This window comes from Equus caballus, chromosome 7 (assembly GCF_041296265.1).
Source record: "Equus caballus isolate H_3958 breed thoroughbred chromosome 7, TB-T2T, whole genome shotgun sequence".
Classification (NCBI taxonomy): Eukaryota; Metazoa; Chordata; class Mammalia; order Perissodactyla; family Equidae; genus Equus; species Equus caballus.
The window spans coordinates 28,531,217-28,555,266 of record NC_091690.1 but is presented as its reverse complement, the minus strand read 5'-3'; the positions used below and the strand labels follow the sequence as shown (position 1 = coordinate 28,555,266).

The 24,050-nt window shown below is 34.0% G+C and overlaps 1 protein-coding gene across 12 annotated transcripts in view; it reads right to left on the bottom strand.

The window, feature by feature from the left end:
* ARHGEF12 (Rho guanine nucleotide exchange factor 12) overlaps positions 1 to 24,050 on the bottom strand; it is a 140,950-nt gene that overhangs the window by 50,893 nt on the left and 66,007 nt on the right. For 4 of the 12 annotated variants that reach the window (XM_005611644.4, XM_070273791.1, XM_070273792.1 and 1 more), the window contains exons 2-11: positions 23,772 to 23,795; positions 22,433 to 22,518; positions 20,754 to 20,810; positions 9,679 to 9,777; positions 8,949 to 8,998; positions 6,845 to 6,902; positions 4,205 to 4,383; positions 2,885 to 2,962; positions 2,593 to 2,712; positions 883 to 1,023 (exon numbers count right to left, since the gene is read on the bottom strand). In XM_005611644.4, the coding sequence (XP_005611701.3) occupies positions 883 to 1,023; positions 2,593 to 2,712; positions 2,885 to 2,962; positions 4,205 to 4,383; positions 6,845 to 6,902; positions 8,949 to 8,998; positions 9,679 to 9,777; positions 20,754 to 20,810; positions 22,433 to 22,518; positions 23,772 to 23,795 (892 nt within the window). Of the gene's footprint in view, positions 1 to 882; positions 1,024 to 2,592; positions 2,713 to 2,884; positions 2,963 to 4,204; positions 4,384 to 6,844; positions 6,903 to 8,948; positions 8,999 to 9,633; positions 9,778 to 20,753; positions 20,811 to 22,432; positions 22,519 to 23,771; positions 23,796 to 24,050 lie in introns of all 12 variants that reach the window. The other 8 variants (XM_023644999.2, XM_023645002.2, XM_023645000.2 and 5 more) reach the window with 5 other exon arrangements.

Genomic DNA, 24,050 nt, shown 5'->3' with positions numbered 1-24,050 from the left:
GGACGCTGCCTCAGCGTGGTCTGATGAGCAGTGCCATGTCCACGCCCAGGATTCGAACTAACAAAACACTAGGCCGCCTGCAGCAGAGCGCGCGAACTTAACCACTCGGCCACGGGGCCAGCCCCTCTAGTCTTTTTTTTTAAATGCTAGTCCCAACCCACTAACCCACTAAATTGATTTCATGACCCACAGTTTTAAAAGCACTGGTTTAGACTACTTTCTTCATCACTTTTAAAGAGGTGATCTATTTTTAAGTCATTATTCCCATCATTGCATACTACTTACAAAGTATTGCTGAATAAATAACACTGAATTTAGTTTTGAAGTATTCATATGACTGGTGTTACATCATATTCAACTTAAAATATTTTCTTATCAACTTAATAAATATTCATGTTTATCTAGCAATTTCTGGGTTAATCAAGAAAGTGTTAACTAAAAATGGGCTATTAACTGAAGTCTAACAGGAATAAGGCTTTTCCTCTTTGCAATGGCAAAGTGCCCCATGATTCAAGACTGAGTCATTCTGACCACAAATGGAACATTAACATGCTCTTAAAGATATCAACAGTCGACCTCTCGGTTCAGTAAGAAAGCACTGGCATTATTAACTTCTCTGCACACAAACGATGCCTGCTGGGAAATTCCATCTCCTCAAAAGAAACATTTGGCAATGGGCATCCAAAGGAAAAAGTGAACTCTGGAATTAAAAGCTCATATACAACAGTGCCCAGAATTTCTGCTCACCAAATTGCTATATTAAAGATGGTGGTGATAAAATGTAAGTAATAAGAGAAATACATCTAATTCATGTAATTTAAGATCAAATCTAGAAAAGGGCTGTAAAGAAGAATACAGAAGATAAACGTGTAGAACACTTACATCTGCATTGTCACTACTGTGCCGAGAAACATCTCCACTGCTATAATCAATTCTGCCTAGTCCGTCACCAGGATCTGCTTCTACCTCACTGACTGTCAGGGCATCACCTAAAGGCTTGGAGGACGTAACTACAGCTCCATCCTAAAACAGATTAAACACACACACACGAACATATGAAAACAAACCTTTGATTACTGACTGCATAAAGAAATAGAGTCACACTGCAATCTAAATGGAGACTGTTAAAAGTTGGCCAGTTTGATGTGATCAAAAAAGCTTAAAGCTCTGAAAGTTAAATGCATAAACAACTACTAATTCTGTGGTTCTAAAATGCCATGACCTTAAAGAGAAAGAAAGTGATATTTTAATAAAGAGAATGAAAGTTCAAACTTCCAAATAGAGCAAAAAGATAGTTTGTTAAATTATATAATTTATATTCCCTGCCCATTAGTAAAGATTATTACACTATAGCATCTAGCTAACTGCCTTCCAACACTTTAGAATTTCAATAAATTGCCAATTCTGGGACACAATGCTATAACATAGATTATTGTAAGCTTTTACATCAGAAACCGTATTTTTACTGTTTGAACAGAGTAAAAACGTCTTTGAAATGTCAACATTACTGAGGCATAATACTCAAAACTTCATATAGCTAATGAGAATGAAAGTAAGGAAAAAATAACCTGTAAAAGTACAGTAAACCAAAAGGTCAGGAGACCTTAGAACTATGTGACCTTGTCTAAGTCATTTAACCAGCTTAGGCCCTAATTTTCTCAACTACAGCATGATTTTTTAACTTTAAAATGAGCCCAGGCTAGATGAGCTCAAAGAATCCCTTTAGTTCTATGAACCTGGGACTTTCACTTACAGACCTAACTCAGAAAAAATAACAAATCAACAGCTTTTACTCATTTTAAACAGCAGAGCCAATCTGCCCATTTTGCTTTAAGATGGAAGCATTAAGGAGCTTTTTAATCCCAAATGTGACTATTATAGAATATAAATTTAGTTGACATATAAATGCTGAGCTATTTTTTCTAATGAGACCGTCATCTCTGTAACTTATACTCATGTAGCAAATTCTACTGAAATCTATTTTTAAATCACAATAAAAATACAGTCATTAAGAATATGAATGCGCTTTGAATTCATCAGCCTGGGTTTAAATTGTAGCTCCACTGCTTTTGAGCTACCTGACCTCAGATGAGCTATTTAACCTCTGTGAATTCCTCTAAGTGCACATGTAAAATAGGGGGAAACAGTGGTATCTAACCTCAGAGGGCTGTTGTGCAGATTAAATAAGAAAATGCTTGTCCATGTAGTTAGCACTGTAATTTTGTAAAATCTTAAACCACTACTTAAAAACATAACTGCCATTCTGTTTCAAAAGGGCAGAATGAAACTCAAAAATGTAAATGTATGTTTCTGAACATATTTTAGTAGTTTATCACATCATAGCAAATGCATTCAATTCTTTTCTGAATTATTATGGAACAAAAAAACCGTTATTATGAGCAAGCAAACAATCAGAAGCCCACATTTCTTTTAGTTAATCCATTATTTCTGTAACATCCTACACAGGACATCCTGTTGGCCTATGTTAGAAAAAATAACTTTTAAAAAAAGCAACTGCAACATTCTCTGACACATTCCCAGAAGAAAATTCTCCTGCAAAGAGTTGGGTAGCATTTTTAATAGTGATGCTACCTGAGCAGAGCCTGTGGCTTTGGATAACTGCTCTTGCAGCTGAGGAATGTGTTTCTTGGCCTCTTGGATCTCTTTTAGCAATCTTTGGGCAGGTGTTCGGTTGTAATCTTCCTGCAATAACTGAAAAGTTATAAAAATATTTTGAGAATTAATTACTTATGTCAAGAAAATATAGAAAAAGTCTATTCTTAACAAAATAGCTGATGGCACTGATTACAATACTGCTTGATTGTGATTAGGATAAATATCAACTCAACTACGCCTACAAACAACCCCATTTCTAACTTAGTACCTGTAGCCGTTCCTGTTCTTTCTGTAACATTTTCCTCAGAATTTCTACTTTCTGGTTATGAACCACATTGTTTTCCTCCTAGAAAAAGATTAAAAACAAACAAAAAAGAAGCAATACAGAGCAAGTGAAGCTATACTAAATAGAAAAACGAGACATATAACATTATGCCTCAGTTGCAATTTTCAATACCTATTAGGATTTTCTTTATTTCCAGCAGTTATGGGGACAGGCTTTTAGACATGACACTTAAAGCTAAAAGGTTACAGGGAAATTTCAGCCCTTCTATTTCACTTTAACTAAACTAGGTTCAAGAAAACATTAAATATTCATCTTAGTTGGAGAAATGAAGTTGCCTTAAGTATAACAATAACATCTTACACTTTCCCTCCTTTGGATCTTTACTGTCAACTCCCATGCATGGCTCACATTCCTAGTACTTTCTACCTGAAATATTGAAACAGCTCCCTAACGCATCTCCCGCTTTCTTTCCTTGTTTCACAACCTTATAATATTTTATTAGTCTTTCTAAAATCCTATTATAACCACAGTACTCTCTTTCTCAAAAAAATTTTAATGGATTCTTACTGCCTATCCAGTTACATGTAAATTAGCCTGGTAGCAGTGATTTTTGAAAATTAATAGTCTTACTTTTTTCAAGCTCATCTCTCACTACATAATTCCTTAAGAGACACCAGCAAACGAGTCCTAGCTACTTCGCCAGAACACTTAGTGCTTTCTTGGCTCTTTACCTCTGTTTACCCTGCTTCCTCTACCTAGGTTGCCCTCCTCCTCACTGCCAACACTTAAAAGTTACCTGTTTCTCAAGGCCCAATTCAAATAATAGCTTTCCTCAAAGTCCCTCTTTACCACAACTGGATGTGCATTCTCCCTCCTTCGAATCCTCACAGAACCTAATATTTCCCCCTTCATCATGTCTACATTCTGCCTTTGTATTATAATTATTTGTATACTCTTGTTTCAGTCTCAAACAACAAAGGTTTATTAAGCACCTACCATATGCCAAGCAATATTTCAGGCACTGGGGACAGAACAATAAATAAAATAAACAAACAAAAAAAAACCCCTGTCCTCCTAAAATTTATATTGTAAGATAACTAAGGATTTTGAATATAGGATATTTTAATTATATTTTTGTGGGTAGCAAATTCCAAATTATTATGTAATTTTTATATTAGGAAGTTATTTTCTAGAATCTTGAACTTAAATTTATTTATCAGCTCAATACTTCAAAACTCTTAATATAAAGCACAGGCATCATTGCACAACTAAGTATTTACAAGGAAGTTTTCCCACTCTTACCCCCATGAGCACAGGACTAGTAATTCTCTCCATATTCCCAGATGCTCCAGGTGAATGTGGGGATGTCATGATGGGAGACATATGTCCAATGACTGATGGCTCTACTTCAGAATCAGCAAGTGGAATCTGGGGCGACCCAGGTGGGCGTCCCTGAACAGTGAGAGCTACATAGGAACCAGCTTCAGGCGAGCAAACGAAAGAAAAGGGAAGGAAGAGAAAATAACATTGTCAAAAAAATTTTTACAGCATTTCACTACTTAACCTTTGACAATTCTAAAAGATCCAGTTATGTCAGAAAGTTTCATCATCTGCTAACCATTTCTCCACAGAAAAAGAATTCAATTTGTCATTTCTCTTTTATGATTCCCCTAAAAATCTAAAAGAACAATGCCATTTTCAGATAGCAAATTACTACTCATAAGATGAGATGTTACTTAAAAGCAAATAAAATTTATAACCTCAAGAATTTTTTTTAATTTAGGAAAGAGTAAATTAATATAACCATCTACTAATGACTATGTTCAATTAATTTCTTAAATGTAAATTTAAAAAATTATATTTTAAGATGATGCTAATTAGGCAGGATTTAACTAATTTTCTGGAATATAATGATGCAATTTTAAATTAGCTTTAAGAAGTGACTATGACAAAAACTATCCCATAAAAAAACAGAAAGAAAAAAATAATAAATAAGCACTGAGTTTTAACTTTTAAAATTTGGAGAAGAGAGAAACTCACTAGGCATATTACAAGAAAAAAACAACAGAAAGCAAAATTAACCATAACCAGAAAGATTCAACAATAGACATTCATTATTTATCTCATATCAAGAAGATAAATGATTCCAAATAAATGACTTTCCTAAATAACTGACCTTTAAATGACAAAGTCTTTCTCTTAGACTTTCCATTAGAACTTTTAAACGTATTTCACACTTTCCTCCCAATTTTACCCTCCCATGGAACTCATTGTCACTTATTTCACAGTGTTTGGGGTTCTAAAAATTATTTTTTTACATTTAATGGTCACAAATGCTATGATTTGGGGGGATTTTACATATATATACTTTCTGAGGTTTTTCGATCTTATTTCTCTCTCTCTCAAAAAGTCATCTATTATATCTTATTTACTTATTCATGTGCTTGCCTTCAGTAACTTCCTAGATCTTCCCATCCCTTTAGTAATTTTTTTAAAGTGAAGAAGGAAATAGTTGGAACTTTTATGTATTTATTTTTTTGGTGAGGAAGACTGGCCCTGAGCTTACATCTGTGCCAGTCTTCCTCTATGCTGTATGTGGGTCCCCTCTACAGCATGGTTTGATGAGTGGTGTAGGTCTGTGCCCAGGAAGCGGACCAAGGCTGCTGAAGCAGACTGCTTTGAACTTAACCATTAGGCCACCCAGGATTTAGTTTTTTAAGTAAAATTTATATTGAAATGAGTAAAATATATAACCCAACAAGCTAATAATCTTACTTTTTAAACTTTTTATTGAGATTATGATAGTTTACAACCTTGTGAAATTTCGGTTGTACATTATTGTTAGTCATGTTGTAGGTGCACCACTTCACCCTTTGTGCCCAGCTCCCACCCTCCCTTTCCCCTGGTAACCACTAATCTGTTCTCTTTGTCTACATGTTTAACTTCCACATATGAGTGGAGTCTAACAATCTTACTTTTTATACTCTGCAATAGTTAGGCACATATTTACTATCATAAATCATCATATATATGCAGCACATAAAAATTCACAAATCACAATCTCATTAAATAAGTAATCAAATTTATTCAACTATGCAGATCTCATTTTGATCATCGCATTTCTTTCTAGAATGCAGTGAAGTTAAGAACTGTGAACAAAGTGACCTTAGAGTCCTGGTACTCTGATGAAAAGGTAAAGGAATTCATGGGTTGCTTTACTTAAGTAATAAGAAGGCCAAGACAGAATTCAGTTTATTGAGTTTATTCTAAAGATGTCCACTCACTGAAAAGAAATAGGATTAAATAAAACAGTAGTGTTTCTGCTTGGCCATAAATAACTCTCTCTTATTTGTAGTCTACTGTGGAATAGTCTGATGAAAAAGATTATAAATTCTTAATCCTGGAGATTTCTATAAGAAGATCACTACTCTGGATTATTTAATCATTTACTTATCTGAGGGAACATGATTATGTTAGACGATTTTTAAAAGTTTCATTTCAGTTCATCTAGGCCATTGTGTCTGATTTCTCAACCTCTTCCCTCTGAGGTGACTCATGCATTTCTTTCAAATATATGCTTTCAATATTACCACAGATGACAAGAACAGCCACATATACGAAGTGAGTGGAAGATACTTATTAGTTCGTTAAAAATTTTCACCTCAGATTTTCCTTTAATGCAGGGGTCAGGAAACTCCAGCTAAGAGGCGAAATCCACCCCAGAGACTGTTTTGGCAAATAAAGCTCTGTTGAAACACAGCCACACTCGTTCATTACATATCACCTATGGCTGCTTTTGTGCTAAAACGACAGAGTCAAGCAGCAGATCATACAGCCCACAAAGCCTAAAATATTTACTATCTGGCCTATTACAGACAATGCCTGTTGATCCTTGCTTTAGAGCTTCAGAAAACAATTAACACCGAGAAGACATTCACCTACATTTGATTAGCTTCACCACTTCCAGATGGTTTGAATGAGTCACCAGAGTTCCATTCACCTGTAAGAAAATGAAAACAGTGCATGTCAGATACATTCTATTGAGACAATTGATAAATTTATTTCAGGAATTATCATACATAATACAACCAATTACGATATAATATAATAATATAGTACACAGGGCTATATTAAAATATGAATATATTTGATTCAGTATTCACTTTTATCACTATTCTGTAAGGTACACTCAACAACCAAATGAACTTGAACACAAAACAAGGCCTTGACTTAACTAACTTATTCACCACAAAAAAATGACAAAATATACCATGCAACAGACTTACAAATCCTTCACAGTGAAGAACTCTTGCAAATAGAAAAGATCTCTTTGGTTTTTAATTACAAATTCAATGATTTGTCAAATATCATAAGTTTTTTAAAAGATGAAAAAGTAAGTAATACTTCCACAATAATACTCAATTTACTTTCAGTTTTCCAATCATGACCTAATGTTTACAAAGAAAATTAATTTACACTAAATGTAGGAAATGTTATCCAAAGTCTACACTAAACTAAATGAAACAAATTAAGGTAAAAATATCAAACATGGATCTAACATTATTTTTTCTGTTCCAAGTAAAATTAATTTTTACAAGTTCAAATATATCAGCGTATAAAATAAAAGTAAAACTATACTCAACATGCCCACCAGAGATGATCACTGTTAACCATGATGTTTAATCTTTGAGACATTATTCTAGCATACACACAGACAGATACACAGACACACACACACATAAACATTATAATTGCATTTCTCCTGTAAATAAATAAATACTTTTTTATTGTACTGTGGATATCTTTTAATATAGGTACATATAGACCTAATCCATTCTTTTTAAAAGCTGCCGATGAAATGCAATTTATTTCTCTAGACCTCAATTTATGAATATTTAGATTCTTTATAAGTTTTCAATATGATAAAGCTGAAATGAATTTCCCTATCCACATACAACTTTACATTTATACATTTATTTCCTTAGATAAGTTCCTAAAAGCAAAACTGCTGGTGAGAGGTTATATGCTTTCTTAAAGTATATAACTTTTGATACTTATTCACCAATTTCCATCAAAATAGATTTTACCTAATTTATACTGACAACAAGCTCATGAGAGCAGCCATTTTACCATACCCAACTATGCCAGATGTGTATTATCAATCTTTACAATTTCTGAAAACCGAATATATTGTCACCTATCATTTTAATTTCTACTTCTTTGTTATCAGAGAAGTTGGACATATCCTCATTAATATATTGTTTATTTCAATTGCTTTGGGGAATTGCCTGATAAAATTCTTCACTCATTTTTCTATCAGACTATTCTTCTTAGTAATTTAAAAGTGTTCTTTACAAATAAAGATATCATACTCTGTAATATGTTTCAAATCTTTTTTTTCCAGATAGTTCTATGTTTGTAAACATGTTCATGATGGCTTTTCCTGTTTAGTAATTTGATTTTAAGTAATCAGATTAGTCAACTGTCTCAAGAGTAATTACTGTCTAATCCATTCTTTTCCCACTAATCAGAATTCAAGGCCTGTTTCTAGATTTCCTAGTATGTTCCACTGATAGGTCTATAAGCTAGACTAGTCACTTTCTTTAAATTAATCTATACCATCTCACCTCACAAGTACCCATATACATAAATTATTTTTTTCTTCAACTATTCTTATACCTTTGTAAAGTTCATTTGGAAGAACAATCAGTTTGACAAGTAACGACGCACCTCCCCAACTCTATTTGTATACTTTGATAAGAATTTCTTGCTAACAGTTTAATTTGGAGAGAAACGATCTTCCCAACAGTGAGTTACTCTCCTATTTGAGAACATATCACTCCATTTATTCAAGTCTTTTATTATGCCCTTCAGTAAAGGGTAATATTAATTTTAAAATAAAAGAAATAAATTTTCATAGTTGACAAATCCATCATATGTAATACACTGCTTTTTATAAAAATCCAAGTGAAAAAAAAATCAAAATATGGCTAAGATAGGCTGTTTTTTAATTCTACCATAAATTCCATAATAGTCCTTTCCTTACCTTGATGATTCGATCACCTGTCTGTACTCCAGCCCGCATGGCTGCTCCATCTGTAAGAGAAACTAATTATTTACAATGTAATTCATTTGTATTCACTGACAATCTTCTTGAAAGAGAAGCAGTGTAACAAAGTGGTTAGAAACACGGACTATAAAGTCAGACAAACTTGAAGTTCAAATCCCGCCTCTGCCACTCACTAGTTGTGTGACCATGCACTGATTTTATGTTTTTTTCCTCTAAGCTTCAATATTACCTGTAAAATGAGGATAAAAAATACCAGCTCAAATTATAGGACCCAACATAAAGGAAGTATTCAACATATGGTAATAGCAGTAGAAGATATTAATTATTGTCATTTTGGTAAAAGAATGGATATTTTTGAGCCTATAACCCATTTCTTTAACCTGTCTCTAACAAAATATCTCTGGTGTCATGAAGAAATAAAATTCCACAAACTTCTGTAAGAGATAATGCATAAAGTATCATGATCAAGGAGTCATAGGATTTCTAAACTATACAAGAACTGTTATCTTTCTATAAAGTACAAAGAAAATCAACTAGGGTAAATTCATGCCTATAACTATGACACTCAAGACAAATCTAGTACAACAGGCCATATGACCTGTAATGTATGTGATTATTTTATTCTGGGCAATAGCCATTATTTAAACTTGTCTATTCTTACTCTGTTTACTCCCGAGTGACGAGACTGTTTTAAAAAGTGCCTTGCCTTCTTTGACAGACTGTACGAAGACTGGATTGTCTCCACTGACCGTCAGCCCAAATCCATTGTCATCCTTCTGGATGATCACACAACGTTGAACAAGACCTGCACAAGAACCACAGAGTAAAGAGAGAAGGAAGAGAAAACAGAAAAAACAACAATTACTTATTAGTAATGAACTGTATTCCATCTGGAGAAACACAAGGCAGCACATGAAATCCATATAAAAAATAAGAGCACTAACTCCATAAACAAAACAAACACAAGAACATCACAAAGAGTCATACATATTGGTTTCTCACTGAAGGGGTAGAGTAGAACTGCTCCAAGATTAAAAACAGCTATGGCAAACTGGGAAAGATGAAGAGTAGAGAGGAGACAGTGAGAAGGAAAGCCCATTCACATCTATGTATGCTATTTATTTGTAACATAAAATCCACCCGCCCGCCCCCCCCCCCCAACCCATCCCTGTGTTTCTAGTGCTCTAATTGGTGTTTAAACTCAAGAAAATCAAACATTTTGGGAAATCAGGCTAGTAGCATCCCATGGTAAACTCTAGAAAATTCCAATCTCACTCTCAGGAAAATATACTCAGAAAAACACACTACATAAATAAGGAGGTGCTTGAAGAGCACTTGCAGCTCCTCTCCCAAAAGGGAAAAAGGGAAAATTTCAAAGGGAAGAAAGACCTTGGCTCTTAGGAAAAATAAACAAAAAGGAGAAAAAAGTAGAAAAGATAAAGAAAGAACCTAGGAGCTCAAGCAAGTCTTTCATATACTTACCCGCTTTCTATAGGAGAAATTTGTTTTCCTTCTAGTTAAATGTCAAACAAAAATTGTCAAGGGAAGGTGAAAGAAAGAGGACCACAACCAAAGGAACAGGGATGTCCCGTAATAGAACCCTGATTAGCACCCAGGGCTGTTTTATCATAGATCAAGATCTGAAGATCCTGGACTCTGTGTTAGCCAAAGATTTAATATATTCTTTCAGTTTTGCAGAATTTAAGCATTTCATCAAAAATCAATATATAAAACATGTAAAATAACACAAGTACAATCGTGGTTAGAAAATAAAAACTTCTTAAAGATTTTTAGACAAAGAGCCATGATCTTTTAAATAAGTCTGATGTACAAAAGACATGTTAAAGATTGCGTATTTATGAATACAAATATATATATTTCTTGCTGTTAATGAAATGTCACCATTATGTGGGCCTACTACAGATGAAAGACTGGAATAAATGCATCTGAGTATGGAAAACATGACCCTTGAACCTTAGCTCACAACCCTACACAAAAATTAACTTAAAGCAAGTCATGGACCTAAATATAAAAGCTAAAGCTTTTCATAGGAAAATACAGGAGAAAATTTTCAAGACCTTAGGGTAGGCAGAGATCTTTTAGGACACAAAATGCAACAACCATAAAAGAAAAAACTGGTAAGTTGGACTCAAAATTTAAAATATCTGCTCTTCTAAAGACACCAATAAGAAAATGAAAAGGCAAGCCAGAGACTGAGAGAAAATATTCACAACACAGCTCTCTGATAAAGGATTGTATCCAGACTATATTCTTTAAAAAAACAACTCTACAATTCAGTAATGGAAGACATTTCACAACAGACAAAAGATTTGAATAAACACATCACAAAGAAAGATACACCAACAGTCAATAAGCACATGCAAAGATGGCTCAACATCAGCAGTTATCAGGAAAATGCAAATTAAAACCACAATGAGCTATCACTATACACTAACTGGAATGGCTAAAAATAAAAAGACTGATAATACCAAGGCCTGATAAGCATGTGGAGCAACTAGAACTCTCATACATTGCTGTTACGAGTGTAAAATGGTACAAACACTTGGAAAACAGTTTGGAAATTTCTTATAAAGGTAAGCATACATTTACAAATGACCTAGCAATTTCACTTCCAAGAGAAATGAAAACTTATGTCCACATAAAGGCTGGTACACAAATGTTCGTATCAGTTTTGTTCATAAGAGCCAAAAACTAGAAAGGACTCAAATATCCATCAACAGATGAATGGATAAACAAATTTTGGTATATCCGTTACAGTAAAATACTACTTAGCAAGAAAAAAAAAGGGACTACTCATACATGCAACAAACATGGATAATTCAGAAAAACATCATGCTAATAAGCAAAAGAAGGCAGATATAAAACAAAGTGCATACTATATAATTCCAATGTAGAACAGACAAAACTAAACGACAGCAACAAAAAGCAGATTAGTGGTTGCCTAGGGGCGGTGTGGGGAGCGGGGGGGGGGGAGAATAACTGCTGAGAGACATGAAGGAACTTTCTGGGGTGAGAGAAATGTCCTATATCTTAAGTAAGGTAATGATTACCTGAGTATATTCACTCATCAAAACCCATCGAACTGTACACTTAAAACAAGTGCATCTTATTTCATGTAAATTATACTGTAAGAAAGTTGATTTTCACAATATTAAAAACAATTCTAGAGACTACGAAATATAAAGCAGTATTTGAATTTAAAAATTCACCATTCCCACAAAATAGTAAATTGTAATGGGGGCAGAGGAAAGATAACTCATCAGAATTCAACCTTTTTCTTTCCCTTAAGGTTGCTTCCTTTAAGTATAAGGAAAAACTATAAATAGAATGGGTATGAATACATAAAATCAAGGAAAAAGGCATTCTTTATAAATTTCTAGTACATAATACAATAAACACAAGAATCAGAGAACCTTAAAATATTTTAAGAACAGTGTTTTACAGGAATCTTTTAAAATGCATGACCAGTTTTGGAAATATAAGCATCTAATGACCTCCTTTACAGTTATTTGAAATTCAAAATAAATTAGATATTGTGACTTTAAAATAAAAATCAAGACAACTGGAACACTCAATATATATTTTTTTCATAATACATCTATCCCTCCCAGTTCTCCTACCCTACCTCCCAAGAGCTGAAAATCAGTGAATTAAGGTTTCTAATACTGGTATTTGCTGTGCTAAGCCAATGGGCTTCTTAAGCAGACTTTTTTTGGGTCCCCGTAGAGAACAGGGTGCTGGTAAAAAATGAGGGAGAGCAGTAGTGGGAGTTAAGAGTTGGCTATGTTTGTGTATTTCACTTGAATATAATGTACGTAAAGTATTTAGCACACTGCCTGACAAATACTAAAGGCTCATAAATGTTAAGTATTATCATGATTGGAGGAAGTTGCCCTTGAATTTTCCCACTCAGAAATATATTACTTATCTACCCATGTCATCAATTAAAAGTTAATTAAAAACATTTGTGCTCAATTCCCATGATTAACGCAACTGCTCCTTAAAATGATCAATCCTCACTTATATCTTTACCTAAATTTTGTTTTGTTTTGTTTTAAGAGACAAGCAAATTAGTTGTGGATGGGGAAGGAAGAGAGAATGGAAATTTTACAGACAAGGGCTTCTTGTGATGGGTAACTTCAGAAAATGAGAGACAGCAGGAAGGCCTCAAGAAACAAATCACCTCCTCTTATAAGCCTTTCCTAAATATCCAGGCTGGGTTAGGTGCCCCCTTAGAGACTCCCACTGCGCCTTCTATTTAGTCCCACAGTATCAGTATCACTCACAATTGATTCATATTTGTTTTTATCCTTTCGGTAGATTATAAGCTCCAAGAGTACAGGGGCTCCATCTTGTCTACAATCTTATCTCAGGACTTGGCATATGCTCTGGCACAGAAAGAGATTTTTTAACTTGCTAATGAATTAATGAAAATCCGAAAAGTAGAGGAGTCTAGAGATGGATATAAGCTCAGACAGGGAGGTGATCAGAGAGAAACAAAATACCACCACAGAGAGTCAATTTTAGCAAATATGCCTAGGGTTCTAAAAGACTGCTAAGGATTGAGTAAATATATTAGGATTATCTCAGAATACTGCAAACCTGTTTTCTCTAATTCAAAATTGTTCAGCCTGATGACTTTCTCTTTTAATTCTACAACAAAAGGAAATGAGGAATGAAGGATAAAGAGGAAAAGAAGAAAGAGCTATGTGCACATACTATTCATCTTTCTCCTCTCCCCTACCCCACTATATTGTCCATTTACTATTATTCTAAATCTATCTGCTAATCTGAGAATCTGATGTACTTTAACATACAAGAATTACTAGACCAATACAAAAAGAAAACGTACCTTACAAATACTGCCAGGTCAGAAGCTATGGAATTCAAATTAATGATATTATTTGGTCCTGTGAATCTATGGCATCTGCATAAACTTAGCTTTGGGGTCATAATTAACTGAAAACTAAGCTGTCATACCATTCAAAATTCAATAATCCAGTCTCTCAATGCTTATATCTATTATATTCCTTCCCATTCAAAATCAAATAAAATGTTTTTTTTTTCTTGAGAGAGTTCCTCTTGTTGTAGACCTGAAGCTGTTTTAACCCATCACAGAGGATAAATTCCACCCTTAACACTGAAGTCACCAATACTGACCGAATCATCATATCTTTGAATGTCCTTTTTGACCAAAACACAAAATCCACTTCTTTGGTTTAGCAAATTTGTACTGAGCACCTGTCTACTAAGTATTTAACACTGCAGTCTGTAGGTGTTGTGAGGAATACAAAACTACTAGGAGTCTTTGCTCTAAAAGAACTTAAAATCTTGGCAGTGAAAGACAACAGAGAAACAAAGAGGGAAACAACGGCAATGTTTAAGAATCTGCGTATGGTACAGATAACAGGCCTTATAAAAGAAGGGAAAGATAAAAGTGGACTCCTGACTCCAAAATGCCATTTTCAAATTTCATTAATTAAAAAAAACTCCACCTGCCATCATTTTACTTTTTCTGGTTTTTACAAATACGTATAGTCCACGGTTTGTGTGTTTGTAGGTTTGTTTTGCTAAATCTCTTAATGTCTGGTATAAAGATTATTAATTATAATGACCATATAAATGTGTTTCTCTCTGAATATTAGTTTTTATAAGGTCACAAAATCACTTTAACATGACCTGTATCCAAACACTTTGTATGAAGACAGGCAAGGAGAGTGTTCAACAAGAAAGATAATGATAAGGCTTAAATGTCCTTAAAATTGAGTCTTGGTAATAATGCTTCTTCATTCTCATTGTTCTTAACACCATATGAAGATTTTTTTCACAACTATTTTTCAAGTGCATATGGAGTATTGGCAAACAAGTGTATACCTCTATTATTGTACTTACCAAAATATATTATAATTCTTTTTTACTAGACTGTGAACTTCTAGAAAGGAGGTACAGGCTCCTATTATCCTGGTATCCCTATGCCTTGTTATAGTGCCTGGCATATAACAGGTGATCAATGAATATTGATTAAGTAAATTTGAATTTATTTTACATAAAGAAACTGTTAAATAAATCATACTCAATCATTTTTTAAGAAAAAGCAGGGGCCGGCCCCGTGGCCGAGTGGTTAAGTTCACGTGCCCAGGGTTTCCCTGGTTTGGATCCTGGGCATGGACACAGCACTGCTCAAGCCATGCTGAGGCCACATCCCACATGCCACAACTAGAAGGAAGCACGACTAAAACTACACAACTATGTACTAGAGGGCTTTGGGGAGAAAAAGGAAAAATAAAATTTAAAAAAAAAAAAGAAAAAGAAAAAGAAAAATCATAGCCCTGAAAACTATGCAAAGTAGAGAAATATTTCTATAAGGACACTAACCTTCTGCCCTGACTTAAACCTAACCAAAACAATGTGATTCCCTATCTACCCTAAAATAATTCCTCTAGTTGCAAATAAATTTTTCTTTATTTCCTGTCTTTTAAGGATTATGATATTTCTCCTGGAAGCTGATAACAGATATCATACTTTATATCATAAGTGAAGTAAAGATGCTCTATCAAATTTATGTAAATATTATCTTTTCATAAATTTTATTTTCTCTTTATAACAAAGGACATTTTTCCTGTTATAACAATGTTGTATTTGAAACCAACATAAAAAGATTGTTTCTTACTCAAAAGATAATTACCAAGGATTGTATTTTTGAAAGTGAAAAAAAAACTAAATGTTTGTAATGCTTGGGAGTTTGGAGGGAAAGTCCTAAAAAGGTATTCTTAAAGGTGAGGAGTACTCCCAAGTTTCACTATAAAACATTCCTGGAAAAAAAGCAATAACTGTAGCGGCAGAGAGCAAATTAGTGAAAATGGAGTGTTACATATGTAACACATGCTAAACCTTCCGTACTGCATTTACCTTAGTGAAAGCACATTAGTATTTCTTCACCCTTGATTTTGCTATATGACCAAACTTTTTTAAGTTTCATCTCTTAAGAATTAGCTTCAGGGAAGGGTGTGGAGAAAGACTATGTGCAACCTCATAAAAACAGCTCATTTTTAAACTGCTGCCAGACATACATGTTCTATGAGTAAGACCCCAGATAATCCTTTGATTAAGAAGCTTCTTGATTCTAAATGCACAATGCTGCCAGCAAGAGAAGGCTTAAGTTCCAAGTATGCTGGTTTCTTTCTTTTAGACTATTACCAGCAATGTCTCTTTTCTATGTTACACATTCTTTTACCTTAAAATTTTTGACAAGAGAAGAAAAATCCAATTAAGATGAGTCAAAATTTTATTCCATCAATTCTCTTGACCAAAACACGGCATCCTATTCTCAAGAATCATTCATTCAAAACTCATTTAAAGAGTGCCTTCGGTGTGTCAGGAATTATGGGAGACACAGACGAATATAAATACAAATAACTAGATATGAAGCAGGACGTCAAAGTGCAGATAACAAAAGTAGCTGGGCAAAATTAGGAAAGCCCTGAGAAGGAGGCAGTAGTTGAAATGGGCCGTGAGGGATGGGGAGGATCCTAAGAGGAAGTGATAGGAGGTAAACCATTTAAGGCAATGGGAATGGCATGGGTAAAGAATGAACTCCAAGACATATTTGGGAAACGAAAATCTGGAGGAGAGTCTGGTACCTTTAGGTGAATAGCAGTAAATTAAGGTAGAATGATAAACTGGAAACAAATTATGGCATATCTTAATAACTATTTGTACCTTGTTAACAAGTGAATGACCAAATCCTTACTTTAGTAATACTAATCTGACAGAATATAGAATGGAGAAAAGGAAGTGAATCAATGTGAGATCAAAGTGAGAGAAAGTTCTAAGTCTATTGAAATAGTCTACTGACAAGATGAAAAAGTGACCAAAGCAGTGGGATGGAACCAAAAAGCAAGGGATGAAAAATAATATGATGATAGAATCAATAGAACCTGGCAAAGAGTTGCCTACAGAGAATGAGGGAAAAAGAAGCCAAAGATAATTTTAAGAAAATAAGACTAGGTGAATGGAAGAGTGATAGTACCATTAAAAAAATCAGGGAAATCAAGAGGAAGACTGATTTCTAGGCATAAGGAACAATGATCAGTTCCAGATTGATTCTGAATTGAAGGATAGTTAGAGGGGAAAGTATTCAGCAAACAGCTAAAAATATGACTGGAAATAGGGAGAAATATCAGTGACAGAAACTTGGGTCATCCCTATAAGAGGGAAAAAGCAATCAACTAAAGAAAAGACAAGAAAATAACAAAGAGAAAAGAACCAGGTAGATGTCATACTATAGAAACTAAAGAAAGGGCATCAGGATTGCCAAATGGTTCAGAGGGAAGGTGAGAACTCAGAAAAAGTTCACAGATTTTCAAGTAGGATATCTGGGTTCGCCTTCCAGAAGCTCTGTGTGTTCAGACGTCAGATTTCAAGAGGTTAAGAAGTGAATGATTTATGAGAACATAGAAGGTTCATATTGTAGAATGTTCTTTGCAAGCTTGAAGAAGAAAACAGAGAATAATAACTTGGTGGGAGTAAGAATCAAATCAAGAACTTTTCTTTTTATAGATATGAGAAGCCTGAATAAGAAAAAGATATAAATTTTTTAAAAATACAGTCTGAAGTATCCAAACCAGGATATTTCAAGTACTAACAGTTCACTTCTGCTAGGGACTGAATGTTTGTGTCCCCCTGCCAAATTCACATGTTGAGCCCTAACCCCCAATGTGACAGTATTTGGAGATGGGGCCTTTTGGAAGTAATTAGGGTTAGATGACGTCATCAGAGTGGGGCCCTCGTGATGGGATTAGTGTCCTTATAAGAGAAGAGACACCAGAGAGCTTTTCCCTCTCTCTCTCTCTCCACGTGCTTGCACCAAGGAAACACCATGTGAGGTGAGCACAAAGCAAGAAGGTGGTGGTCTGCAAGCAGGAGAAAAGCTCTCACTGGAACACAACCATGCTGGAACCCTGATCTCATACTTCTAGCCTCCAAAACTGGGAAAATAAATTTCTGTTGTTTAAACCAAGTCTCTGGTGTTTTGTTATAGCAGTCCCAGGAGACTAAGACAGCTTCAATAAGACATGGATTATTTTCTGGTACATAACACTATCAGCTGGAATCTCTTCACAAAACCAAGACAGAAGTTAGGAAGAAGCTGTAGTCTAAACCAAAATTCCCTTCCTAAACCTCTCATATCCCACAAAAACCCACAAAATTTCTCCATTACAATACAGCATGCACTGTCTAACGACGTTTCAGTCAACAACGGACCAGATATATAACAGTGGTTCCATAACATTAGTATCATGTAGGCCTGGTACGTAGTAGGCTATACCATCTAGGTTTGTGTAAGTATACTCCATAACGTTCACACAACAACGAAATCCCCTAACGATGCATTTCTCAGAATGTATCCCCGTTAAGTGATGCATGACTGTATTAGTGAGAAAAATGGAAAATTAAGTATCATTAAAATTGCAGATCAGAAAATATATCTGTACATGATCAATAGACTCCAAAAGGTAGAGAGGGAAAAATAAGGGGAAATGGAATAAATATTGACCTATTGCACCAGGCAGAAACTTAACAAAAGATGTAAATACAAAATGAACACTTGGTTTCCTTTTAAAATGAACAAAGTAAATCTCACAAAATAGCTCTAAAAATGCCTATAAGTTTAAAATAAATAATTCATAAGTGAATAAGTAGTATTTGTGTTAAGTACCCAACTAATGAATTATACCCCAAGAGAAAATAATACATAATCTCACAAGTTAAAGTGGGCTTGTTAAGAGACCCTACACTAAAGCAATTTCACCAGTTGCTATGACCCTGTTCGGTCATATTCCAGTATTTCCAAGCTTTCCTTGACTCCCTAGAGATTCTTTTTCACCCATGCACACAGTCTGAAGAAGTCTATTCACAAAGGTGATAAAATATTTGTAATGTCAAACAGATTTACGTTAGCATGTTAACTCTGTTCTGATCAACTCATCCCTCTGATAAGTGCTTTTGAGGACTCACAGCTCAGTTTCTTCCAAAAAAGGTATTTCAAGGGTTCTCAAGAAACACACACACAGAGCAGCCACACCTTACTTCCCCATTACCACTTAAAATGTTTCTGTTACTACCAAGCCAATGGCATGTCTGAACTAGTGTTAATATTCCTATCACTGGTAAGAAAAATATTAGTATAATATTTCTAGTCATGGATTCCTAGGTTGTTACTCCTCATCCAAAGCAAACAGCAAGCTTTTGCATACACAACACAGATCTAGGAAAATGGTAGGGGAGATGAAATACAACATTGCAAAGGCTACTGGAAAAGAATGGAGCTATAAAGATAGTGTTCACATTCCTAAGGAGATAATAAACCATAGGAAGCCCTTTATATAGAACAGAAAGACAGAGTCTTGAGAAATTCAGCAGCTACTTCTTACTTATGAGGAACAAAATACTTTGGAAAGATGAAAAAGCATAAACTTGACATTCCATATGGCATGGTATACATTTCCTGCTGCACTACTGTAAAAGGTTTACCTACACAGAAAAAGCACTGGTCACGAAAACCCAAGCAAAAACCTACGGGTATGTATCCAACACAGAAACATTAACTGGTTTAAAACCAAACACTGAGGCCTCATAATATGAAAGAGTATCTGACATGGACTCAAGTGTCAGGAGATATAAATTATAAAATGTCTTAAAAGGAGAAGCAGAATTTTCATTTTTTTTTTTTTCTTTCATGTATGTCAAGCTAGGAAACAGCTGCCCTGCGGAAACTTCCACTTGATAGATTTTGGACTCTATCAGAGAAGACCTGGCTTTCCTTTGAGGCCAAATTTGGAATCCTTTTAAAAGGAACTAAGTTATGAGTCTTTCAGAGATTGTTTTAAAAGTCTTGGTTCCAGGCAGTGCTTTTCCTATTCACTTGTCTCAAAAAACTAATTAGATGCCAAAACAAGGGAAGAAGACAGGTAAAACTATGCAAAGAAAAGGAAAAATATGTATGAACTTCAAAACATGGTTTGTATTATCTTTGGAAGACAGGACACAGTCTGAAAATTATCAGTGTTTGAATCATCTGTTGCAAAAGTTGATCATTCAGGTTAAACCTGCTCTTTGTGAAGATTATTTTTAAAAGGTACCATTTTGAAATTTTCCCATTCAGAATAAGCTTTAGGGAAACATGAAAGGCATAGGCAAATTCTTCAAGCTACAAAAATAAAATACTTAAGGTATTTTTGCTGTTGTGGACAAATTATACAAGAACAGCATTTCCAGATGAAGAGTTAATTAAAAATAAAGAAACAAATAAAAAATAAATAAAAATTCCAAAGAACTGCTAACATATCTAAATTACACAGAATTATACTTAGAGGAAAAGACTGGTAGCATTGATGAAATTCTTCATGATCGAAACTCCACAAACGGGACTTGGGAAGAAGATGCCAAGAATTCAAAGCCCATCTATGTTACTTGGAGGAACCTGACCCAAAGGTATTAGAGATAATCACTTTCCTAACAAAAACAAGATGAAAGAGAAGATGGGTAATGTGGCCTATTCTTACTCTACAATGTTAGTTTCTAGCAACCTTAAGCTTCCACATCACAGCCACATTAAAACCCCAGGCTCCCTTTCCCTGCAGTAGATCATGCCATGCAGAGCAGACACAAGGAAGGCTTCAGTTATTTCAAAAAAAAAAAAAAGGAAACAGCATGAAGCAAGCTCCAAGGTGCAAGGCTGAATCGGCTACATTAGCTTACCATATATCTCGGATCTACTCTCCTCTGAACTAGACTTTGTCTTCTTGGAGGAGCTATCTGCACAAGAGCGGGAGAAAAGGAGAGAGATATAGAAAATATGGAGACCAATGTAAGGGGAAAACTTCATGGGGGAGAAAAGAATGAATCATGATCAAGTTAAACCGTGCAAACACAAAGTATGAACATCACAGGTGATAGCACTTGGAATAGTCACAAACAGCACAGGTAATGACATATTTTAAAGATTTATCGAAGAAAAGACAGTGCAATAAAAATATGCTCAAACAAAACACATGAATAGTCTACCAAATATATTATCTGACAACTGTAGAAATGACAAAAACACTAAAAGCTGTAATAATCTCATTATAAAGCATTGCATACTACTTTGCTAAATCTTGTTGTCTGGAAATGGGCATATCACAGATTAACAATACAGAATAAGTCAATCTAACAACACTACAATAATTTTATGAACAGAGGGCAGAAACTTGTAACCCTCAATAGCAAGACAATAACTAATCATATAAGTGAACGCCTCTAAGCTCCATGATCTCAAAATTAGGTAAGAATATCTCTTAATGTAGATCCAGAAGTTACCTATTACATACTCCCACCACCAAAACCTTCTAAATTGATGATTGGAATTTTATTTTTACTAACTGCCCAAGATGTAAGTAAATTATTAGCTATTTACTTCCTATTCTTCCCTTCCTAGATAATACTTAGAATACTTTTTCAAAATAAAAGAGCAAGTTTATTAAAAGTATAAAACATCTTAATTAGATACAAAAATATACTTCCTATTAAAAACTTAAAATTTTATTTCTAAATGAAAATACCTAAAAATAGATACATTACATTTATGTATCTAAGACCTTAGCATTTACTTACTTTACCTTTTGTCAGAGGAACATACGACCAAATAAAACAGTGTGCACAAAGAACACACATCAGTTTCAAATGACAAAAGAAGAATTATCAAGCAATTTTTATAAATTAAATACTGAGTGAGTTTACAAGGAGAAAGCAAAAACCTAAATTTTATAAGAGGAGTTCAATCTATATGTACAAAATTAAAAATGTAAATGGCCAAAAGTCCAGTAACATGAAAACTCTAGGAAAGATCAATAGCACTGAGGTTGAAAGACAGCTCTTTGAGTTCTGAATACTTTTTGACAGAAGAAAATGGGATTTGTATTCATCTGCTTACTCTAAAATCAGACAATCATTAATTTTTCAAGTTGTATTTTATCTAGTACTCCAATTTACCATGATCACAGATGAATTTTTAAATGACTACAGAAATTTGTAGTTGTTATGGCCTTGATTTTATGACATAGTACTGTTCATACCATGACTTATCTCAATACTAAGTCCTTGGTCTGACCAAAATTTCCAATTACGATATAATAACTATTTCTATTATCATCATTATTTTTAAATATAATACAGTCTTACAATGATGCTTCCATAGTGGAATCCATAGTGTTGAAAATTAAAAATGCTTGCATTGCTCCTGAATGTAAAGGTTTTATATTATACAAATGAAGAGGAAGGAGAGTCCTAAACAGATCAAGTGGCTACTCCTGGGTGTTTCAGTAGTTACGCAGCTTAAGCCATATTATTCTGAACTTCATGACTCTCAATATTCTTTGGAAGAACAAACAATGTTTTACCTGTGGGGTCAAAATCATGTGATGCACTGCGCTCAACTTTCTGCTTCTTATCTGTTGGTGACTCTCGATTCAAAATACTTCCATGCCTAAATTAAATCAAAGCAATCAAATATTTACTACAAAAAATTCATTAGAATAAAAGCTTAATTTAAAAATCCAAAGTGTTTCTTACAAAGAGAAACCAAGAAATCAGTTCACCTTACACAATCTCATAAACCTCTCTATATTTTTCAAAAGTTCAGTCTATGCTATGTATAATAAACACAAACGCTAATTACTTGGTTATAAAAAGTGCTTAAAAATAATAAAAGTAGTAATTAGTACTAAAGTCTGTTTTATTCTTAGAAATAATTACTTAAATTCTTTCAGTGGTTTTCATAGGTTAATCACTATTATTTCCATTTAACAGATAAGAAAACAGTGCCTAAAAGTTATGTAAACACATTCCCCAATCCTACATACACTACAGTCAGGTTCAAAATCACTGTGTAAATACTGGACGAATGAGAACAGTTTAAAAAAAATCTTCCTGCCTATAGTTCTAGCCACAGAAGTCTAAGCCAGGCCCAGATGACACTAGAATTACTATTTTTGCTATGACTGACCAATTACATTGATCAGATAATGGCTGGGCAGCAAATAAAACAATAACTACAATATATACAATACTAATTAATTGAAATGCCAAGATTAGCATTGGTATCTTGGACTATGCTGTCACTAAAAATGATGAAAGTACTATAACAATTTGGAATGACATACTACCTACACTTTAAATAATATTTACGACAATTAGCATGTGAGAGAAAAGAGCTGTTGAAGAGCAAGTACTGAGGAAGAGGCATCTAATCCCAGGAAATAAATAAATATGGAGATACAGATATAGGCACAGACATACTTGAACATTTGGATTTTCTCTTTACTGTCTTAAAGTAATTAAGACTGATCCAGTTTTCCAAAGTTCATTAACAAAGGCAGTTATAATTACCCAAGTAATAAAATACATCAAACACTGGCAATCCATTTACACTTCCCAAGCTACTCACAACTGAAAACAGTCACAATAGATTTGAAAATTAAATCTCTTCATAGGGAGTGACCTTAAGTATCAATTTGAACAAACTTTTAAAATGCTTATATTAAAAACACTGAAAATGTTATCAAAACAATGCCGTCTTCCAGAAAAAATATGCAACACCTGTTATATTTTAAATTTGTAAAACATTTTGAAATTTTAAACCTCTTAAACCCACATTTTCAAAAACCACAAAAATCCACCATAATTTTGAAGGAATGCTTCTAATTAAAATTTAACCTAAAGTGCAACTGAACAACTTACCTTATAGGTTTTTTGAGGGGAAACCTGAAACAAAGAAAAAAAAGGACAGATGTAGTTATTTCACTTGTAATATTGTTATTAAATTTATTCACTCTACTAAACAGAGTAAGGGATTTAAATCTTATGCTAACTTTCCCAAAGCAAGATTCAACAAAGAAGTGGAGTAAGAAGCTGGATACCAGTTTTTAATATCTTAACTACTTTCTTAAATCTTAAATTACAGGTGCATTTACCATCAGCTGTCCTTGAATACGGGTTCTCTTTTTAAAAATACAAATA